Consider the following 8279-nt stretch of genomic DNA (forward strand, 5'->3'; position numbering starts at 1 on the left):
GGCCCACGTACTGCAAAAGAAAACAAAAAACAAAAACAAAATACAAATTCCCAGATTCCATCCCCAAACTTCTATTGTAGTAGGTCAGTGAACCACATTGTGAGGAACACTGAAATAGACCTTCAATGTTTCAATCAAATTATGCATAAGGTATTAATATAAGGTAATAAAGGTAGGTATCAATAATATTTATGCATTTTTCCAAGATACTTCCAAACAGTTTTAATTTTATACTTTGACTTGTAATCATGTAACTTATTATTTCTAACCATGAGGAAACCTCTAAAATCATTTCAGAAACAACTATTTATAGTTATACGAACTACAATGTGATAGAGAGTATTTATGAAAAACCCTGTATACCTGACAGGTTGCTATATAAGTGAAAAATAAACCCTTGCACTTCCTAATAATTACACTCATTACTGAGTAAAATTAGCTGATATTCTCAAAATGAGATTTTTATTAGAAAAGATAAGTTTGTACTAAAATTTTGCACACCAGTCAAGTTCCATCATCTACTGCAAAATAAACTTTCATACCCACTCAGACCAAAGTCAAGAACATTCCTTCTCCCCTTCAATTTTCTAACTACACACTATTTTCATAGTATTAACACCAGCTAGAATTCATATTATATAGGGTGCTGAGAATTCTTGAGGCTTATGCTTCAAGCTTTTGATTTGCCAGGGGGAAAAGTTAACATTTAGATTTATCCTGATATCTGAGATGTAAAGAACTTTACAAACAACTCTAAAGGAACATAAGACCGATAAAGGGACACCATGTTATAGTTTAATGGGCCATTTGATTACCTTATCATTTTCACTGAAAACTGGCCATGGCAGCTGACCAATGGTATAGGGTACCTGCCTCCTGAATGGAACTGTGGAACACAGAGTGGCACTTAGGGCATATACTGCAAGGCAAATGGCTAGACTAAAAGTTTACATACTCTTAGGAAATGAGATAAAAACGTCCACACTTCAGGTGGAAATTCTTTGCAGGATTCTGAATAGAAACTTGACAAATTTAAAAATGACATATACTGATTCATTACAGCCTACCATTTTAGGCAAATCCTTTGGTATTACTGGGATCAGATGCTTTTAGGATATCTTGGAGAAATTCTGTTGTTTTATTTGGAGTTAATTCTTTATGGCTGTACAAAAAGAATGTTACACCACACAAAGCACTAACAAAAAACTCTTTCTAATGATGTGTCTCTCCCATGCAAGTACAGTGCTTATGGTGACTGGGAAATATTGACAAGTTTAGCATTCATTATTTCAATTATTTTTGGGCAAACCTAAATTGATAGTATTACATGAAGTAATTTATAAATTTGAAATGTGAGTAAACTGAGATGGGGGAATGAAATGATGAGTGGGCCTAGCTGACCACTTAGCATTTGAATCTCAACACAGCTTCTATGAATGTAATAAACTCTCATTAAGTGACAAAACTTTGCTTCCCTGTGAAAAATGGATCTAAAAAGAAAGCCAACTACTAGTACTAGTAATGAAAGACATCCAAGTAAGTGATGGTTCTTAATTATAAATGAAAGTTATATATAAACTATAGAATGTAGTACCTAAGAACTATGATGTGAATAAACTTATTATATCTTCTTCACACTGGGTAAACTACCCAAGCTGAAGATTTCCTAATAGGACAAAATTGAAAAATTGACTAGTAACATCTAATAGAATAAATAAAAGTTACTTTTAGCATCTGAACTAAGAGCACATGTGTGCGTAAACATACACAGGACAAATTTTTCAGTATTCTTTGAACAATATGATGATTATACATACTACCACTAGAAAAAAAACAGTTGACTTATTTTCAAGTATGTTTCCCAGGGACTAGCAATAGGTTCTCTCAAATTAAGAGTAAAGACACCAGGCCATAAAGTGCCAACTCTTAGCACCAGAGAGACTTAAAACGTCAAAAAAGGTGAATGACATTACAAATTAGAGTATCTGCCAATCTATTTCTGTGGAATTGTATTATTTTTCTCAAATGGCAACAAATCCAGGTTTATGCCAAATAGATTGAAAAAGCTAATCTCTTTTTAAAATTTTTAAGAATTGCAATTTACAATCCTATATAAAATAAAATTGCTGGTTTATAATAAAATGCTCTAAGTTTCAGAGATATGAAAGAACAAAAATGAACTGAAAACAGTTCATATAAGTTGAGGTCCCAGAAATGAAAATTAAAAGTAGTCTCTTAGAGAAAGGAATGGTGAAACTCTGTATTTTAGTGAGTATTTTCACTAACATACCCCAAAACTGTTTCGTGGACAGCCACTTTTGACTGCGAATTCTAAACTGCCATTTGATACATTTAATCAACGTTAAATCAAGTCTGAGGCAAGACACTGAATGGACAATATTCGCATAGAGAGATAATAACTTCCTTTCTCGATAAATAATCTCTAGCCGTCATTCAGAAGTTGAATTATTTGATGGCTTGGGAAGCAGTGTCCATTGAGTTTTCCTTCCTCACCCGAAGGGACTCACTACTGATAGACAATAATTCTCGAAGTTCCTTATTTTCAAGCTGGAAAAAAAAAGTATATGTTCATTTCAGGTATTTTGACTGTCAAATTGCATCAGAACACATTGTTTTGAGCCTGAAACAGAAAGGATATTATTTTAATTTTAAAAGTTTTAAGGAAACAAAAGAACTGAGAATTTCCTAAAATTCTACTTATTTATTCATTTAAAAAACATTTACTGAGTAATTTCCACATGCCATATGTTAGGACTACACACAAAAAAACAAGGTCCCTCTCCACCTGAGGAATTCACTGCTTGTCAAACTCTTTATGTTTCCACAAGTTTTAGTATTGTTTCTTCTATCTTTCAAATTCCTAATAATAATTTCACTTTGTTCAATTTTCTCTCCTAGATGTCCTATGGTTTTGGAGAAAGGAAGGAAAGGGGGAAAAGAATTACTGGGCACATAGCCAGGTATCACATGTGTGTCTTACATCTATCATCTCATACAATAGGTAGGGTAAGTACCATTGCCTACATCCATGTTCTCTTTGAGGACACTGGCCCACAAAAGTCCAAAAACTTGTCCAAACTTAGACAACTTAGATGTGGTACTGCTGGGGTCTCAATCCAATGCCCATGTTTTTTCCACTTAAAATATTAAGTAAACTTTGTCCCACATTTCCTTAGGCTGTTTCCATAAGTGAGATAAATTAGGGACAGCGTACACAAGATCATTCTATCATTTTAACTAACTCCTATTTCCTAATTGGGACCTTGCCACTCCCTTTGATTTCCAGGTAGGGCAGCTTGCACTCTTCATCCTTATTCTCTCTGAAGGAAATTCTGGGAAGCCATAGCATTTTCAGGTTTCACTGAGAGTTAGAGCCCATGGTCATTAAACCTTGTACCATATAAATGCTTCCCTCAATACTCTGTATCTCTCTCCTAGCATTTATATACCATTTCATACCAAAATACGACTAGTCTTATTCCTTTCGTTAGACTCTGAGCAGGGACCCTGTCTTTTTCTCTCTAGTATTTCTCAAAGGGCCCATGACAGCATCTTGTAATAAGGAACATTCAAATCATCTATTGCAGGGGTCCCCAACCCCCGGGCCTCTGATGGCTTCTGGTCCACGGCCTGTTAGGAACCCGGCCGCACAGCAGGAGGTGAGCGGCAGGCTAGCGAGCAAAGCTTCATCTGCCGCGCCCTGCCGCTCCCCATCGCTCACATTACCGCCTGAACCATCGCCCCATCCCCACCCCCAGTCTGTGGAAAAATTGTCTTCTACAAAACTAGTCCCTGGTGCCAAAAATGTTGGGGACTGCTGATCTATTGTAATGCTTTTTCCTTAACAATTTTATGGGCACACTAACACCCCAGGCCTTTCTTTGTAAATTATTCCCATTTTAATAAAAATATTACATGAAAATAGCTTTTAAAAAATCAAGACTATCCAATAAAAATTAATTAAAAAAAATCAAGACTATAAGACTTATAAAATAGACTGCAGTCCCTTGACTTTGTTTCCCAAAGGCAACCACTTTTAATATTTTTATCTATTTCTTTTGGTATTTACTTCCATAATTCTACATAATATGCCCGGTACTGCTATTTCCTGATCATCAAATTTAGATATTGCCTATTTGAGTTCTTTTTACGCCAGATGAGGCACCTTAGCTCACATGTAATCTGTCCCTTCCACTCTTTCTACCCTCTCAATATGATACCTCAATTTCTAGCCAATACACAGTTGGCATTTTCATTGTTTGCTGCTGATTACATTTCCTTTCTTGAAAAGGTTATGGAGGATTTATTTTAATTTTAAATCAGACCACAAAGGAAACATCACTACATAACAGTGATAATACAGTGATGGCATATCTTCCAGAGTCTGAAATCTCCGTAAAATATTGTGAACCTAAAATATCAACAATCTTACCTCTAATTGTGCTAGTTTTTCCTGAATCTTACAAAATTGATCATCATCCATTTGAACTGCTTTCCTCATCACTTCTCCCATTTCACAGATTCTGTCAATCTGACTCTCAATTTCCTGTGAGGATATTAAGAATAAAAAGGTGAAAAAGTCATCTTTTTTACAGATATGAAGTTCATGAAAATATGTGCATTATGATGTTAAAAGTTCATTTAATCTGTGGTACAGAGGTTACAAAGGAGTTTCACTACAATCTAAGTCCTCAGAGGTAAAGCCATAATATAGTTATCTTGTGATATTCACAGATAATTTGTTTTCAAAAGATCAATTCTAGTCTAACCACCCATTGGATACTGGACACTATCTCTAAATGGCTGTTTAACTTAAATTTGAATACTTTTATTGGCAGGAAGCTTACCATATTCCAAGGTATCTTATTCTATCATTGGACATATCTCTTAGCAAGTTTTTCATAAAAGCTCAACTCTGTCTCCTTCAAGGATCAAGTTTTCTCCTCTGGACCACAGATTATTATCTTGTCCAGATGAAAGCCATTCACATATTTAAAATATCCCTGTGCCCTATGACTTTAGTTAACTGAAGTCATTAAAATGCTTTCAGTGGGATCTAAGATGAAACTTATCTTCCATAAATTCCACTGCAGTAAATAGTGAGGTGTCAATCTATTAATCTAGGATTAAATTATATAGTACCTGTGAATGTACAATGACAACTCTGAAGCACTCTACAAACTTAAGAACAATTACTTGGTCTCCCAAATTAAATCATAAGCAACCAAAGTATAGAAACTATGCCAGGTCTTTTTTTTTTTTTTTTTTAAACCATACTTCTCTCTCCTAACAACATAGTATGATGCTATGCAGTTCAGTTTAATAAAAATTTACTGACCTCTTGCTATGTGCCAAGTACTATGTTAGGGATAAAAGATGAATTCATGCTCCTTACAACCAAGGAGCTTACAGACCAGTGAAATGTACGATAATAACCACCCAAGTATTTACTGAGCACCTTTAACACTAACTGGCATTCTGTTTGGTGGAAGAACTAACTAAGCATTCATTAACATCTTGAAAAGAGATCTTGGTGAAGGGGGGAGGAACTTTAGTCTTACTCAAATAAAAGGCCCTGAGCAGCCCTTTACCCCCTTCTTTCTATTCATATCTTTACGAAGCTATAGTAAAACCTACAGCAAATGTGATAAACATGAAAGGAAAACAAACTTACTTTTCTTCAAAAGCAAACACACAATCTAAAACAATTTCAAGATTTCAATTCATTTAGAATTTATTCATCAAAGTTTCTTACTGCAGAGTGAGACTGGTGAGCTTTCAGAACTGGTTCAGCATCCACTGCTTTTTTAGCAACCATTAATTGTAACATCTGTTTCCGGTATTTGCTCATGATGAGTTCCAAAGCATCCTGGTGTTCCTCTAAGGAAACCCATAGCTCTATCAAAAAAATAAAATAACTTGGCAGTGATGTCTGAGAGATACGTCCTAAAGCCAAACTCAAACATTGGAATTTTATGACACTTCATGTAACATTATGAATCCAAAGTTGTAAATTAGTGTTTAAGTCCACAGAACTCAACAGTTATGGTCTGTGAAAAATATCTTTCTAGGCAGTGGCAGCATAATCTGGTAGAAACAACAAAGGATGTGGCCTCAGAAGACATGAGTTTAAGTTCAGTTCTGTGAGTTACTAGATTATGACTCTTAAGCAAATCATTTAACCTCTCTGAGCCTATTTCTTATCTGCCTTGTAATAATAAAAACCTTGCTTGTCTACCTCAAAATGAAGATATGAGAATGCAATGGCATGATACACGTGAAAGCCCTCTGTAAACTGATATACAAATAACTATTCTTACTACTATCATTAATAATGTAGTCATCAAGCCCAAGAATATACACCCGAGGATCCGATTTACCTCTTCCACCTTGCACAAGGAACATAAAAAAACCTTCAATCTTAGCTTTAATGTTTATTTCAATTAATATTTAAACATTAAATTTTAAGTCCTTGAGGATATTCTCTTGTTATGCAAGCCTCCATGCTGGGACACCTAATAAGCCATGCAATAATTCAACTCTACTAAACACCTCTTTGATAAGCTGTCTTTAAATAAAAAATCAGTAAGACCTTGAAAAGGGTAATGTAACAAACTTTACTGATACTGGGCGAGCACAGGCTAACTTTCCTGTTAAAAGTACTGACTCGGAAATACAGAATGTGCGCTTTTGTGAACAGTTTGTCAGTTTTGCAAGAACTTATGAAATATTACTGGATATGAAAAAATCATAACTACACAAAAAGGCCTGACCAACCTCTGTTTTCCTGCTGCAAGTCTCTAATCTGTGTATTCTCTTGGGACAGCAGAATGTGAGGTTTGTATTTGGACATGTCCTTTATATCGGATGCATCCTCTTGATACTGGACAAACAGAGACAGACTAATCGCGCAGTAAACAGAACAGCCGCAGATGCAACTTAATAGGCAGGAGGCAGAGCTTCAGGGCAGCATCCTCAGCCCCGACCCCCGCAGAAAGTTCTCACCACCGCCCTCTTGGACCAGGACAAAATTCCAGGCCGAGTGCCCACTCTACCTCACCCTCCACCCCTCAAGTGCCCGGAACCCGAGGGCACGGACCCCTACCCTCTGCCTGACCTGGTCCGGAAGCGCTGTCCCCGCCTCCCGCATAGCGGCCACCCGCCGGTGCAGCGCCGCTGATTGATCCACTAGCGACTCGGCGGCCGCATCGTGCTCCCGCAGCCTCTCCAGTAGAGTCTTAGCGTCTGTCAGAATCTTCTCGATGGTGCAGCTCATAGCGGCCCCAGGACGACAGTCGCAGCACCGCTCACCTGTGCGAAGGGCTCAGATCTCCCAGAGCCAGTCTCAGCTTTACAGACGTCACTTCCGGGTACGTTTAAAAGGCGTCTTGGTGGTAGCCGCGATATGCGCTTGCGCAGTGGCAGGCTAGGCGGCAGGTGACCCGCTTCAACCCGCGGCTTTCCTGTAGTCTCGCCCAGGGCAGAGCCTCGGAGGCCTGTCCTTGCCGCGCCCTTGGTTTCCACAGCCTGGTGGTCAAGTTGTGTTAAGGCTGGGCTAGTCCGAGTTTCTCCTTTCCCTACTGGTTTTGATTGATGTGGATTGTTATTGTAACCATTAAAAAAATATTTTTTTTAATATTGGTAAAATACGCATAAAATGTATCATCTTAACCATGCAATAGTAGTAAGTACTTCAGGTTGTTGTGCAGTCATCGCTACCATTCATCTCCAAAACTCTTTTCATCTTGCAAAACTGAAACTCTGCGCCCATGAGACTTTCCCTATTCTGCCTTCCTCCCAGCCCTTGGCAACCACTATTCTACCTTCTGTCTCTATGAATTTGACTACTTTAGGTACCCCATACAAGTGGAATCATATAAATCATAATTGTCATTTTTGTGAATGGCTTATTTCACTTGGCATAATGTCCTCAAGTTTCATCCATGTACAGCAGAATTTCCTTCCTTCTTAAGGCTGAATAGTATTGATATATATGTATATGTGTGTGTATATATATATATATATATATATATATATATATATATATACAACGTTCTGTTCATCCATTCATCTATTGATGGACCCTTGGGTTGCTTCCACCTTTTGGCTGATGTGAATAATGCTGTTATGAACACATGTATAAATATCTGTTTGAATCCCTCCTTTCATTTTTTTCGAGTGTATACCCAGAAGTGGAATTGCTGGGGCATGTGGTAATTCTATTTTTAAATTTTTGAGGAATGACCATACTGTTTTCC

General features: G+C 37.2%; 1 protein-coding gene across 1 annotated transcript; it reads right to left on the reverse strand.

Moving 5' to 3' along the window:
• Window positions 1-435: 435 nt before the first annotated feature.
• On the reverse strand, window positions 436-7399 carry SIKE1 (suppressor of IKBKE 1). The gene is made up of 5 exons (XM_059037182.2): window positions 7139-7399; window positions 6799-6904; window positions 5777-5919; window positions 4454-4567; window positions 436-2568 (listed from the first exon to the last, which is right to left on the reverse strand). The coding sequence occupies exons 1-5, from the start codon at window positions 7295-7297 to the stop codon at window positions 2467-2469; spliced, it is 624 nt and encodes a 207-aa protein (XP_058893165.1). The 5' UTR covers window positions 7298-7399; the 3' UTR covers window positions 436-2466.
• Window positions 7400-8279: the final 880 nt, after the last annotated feature.

Source organism: Kogia breviceps, chromosome 1 (assembly GCF_026419965.1).
Source record: "Kogia breviceps isolate mKogBre1 chromosome 1, mKogBre1 haplotype 1, whole genome shotgun sequence".
NCBI classification, from domain to species: Eukaryota; Metazoa; Chordata; class Mammalia; order Artiodactyla; family Physeteridae; genus Kogia; species Kogia breviceps.

Bases quoted from the DNA above. Each gene is read 5' to 3' on its own strand.
- SIKE1 (XM_059037182.2), bottom strand. From the start codon at position 7,297: ATGAGCTGCACCATCGAGAAGATTCTGACAGACGCTAAGACTCTACTG. The intron at 6,905-7,138 runs GTCAGGCAGAGG...CTGTTTGTCCAG, and splicing joins GGACAGCGCTTCCGGACCAG to TATCAAGAGGATGCATCCGA. The intron at 4,568-5,776 runs GTAAGAAACTTT...ATATCCTCACAG, and splicing joins CTCACCAGTCTCACTCTGCA to GAAATTGAGAGTCAGATTGA.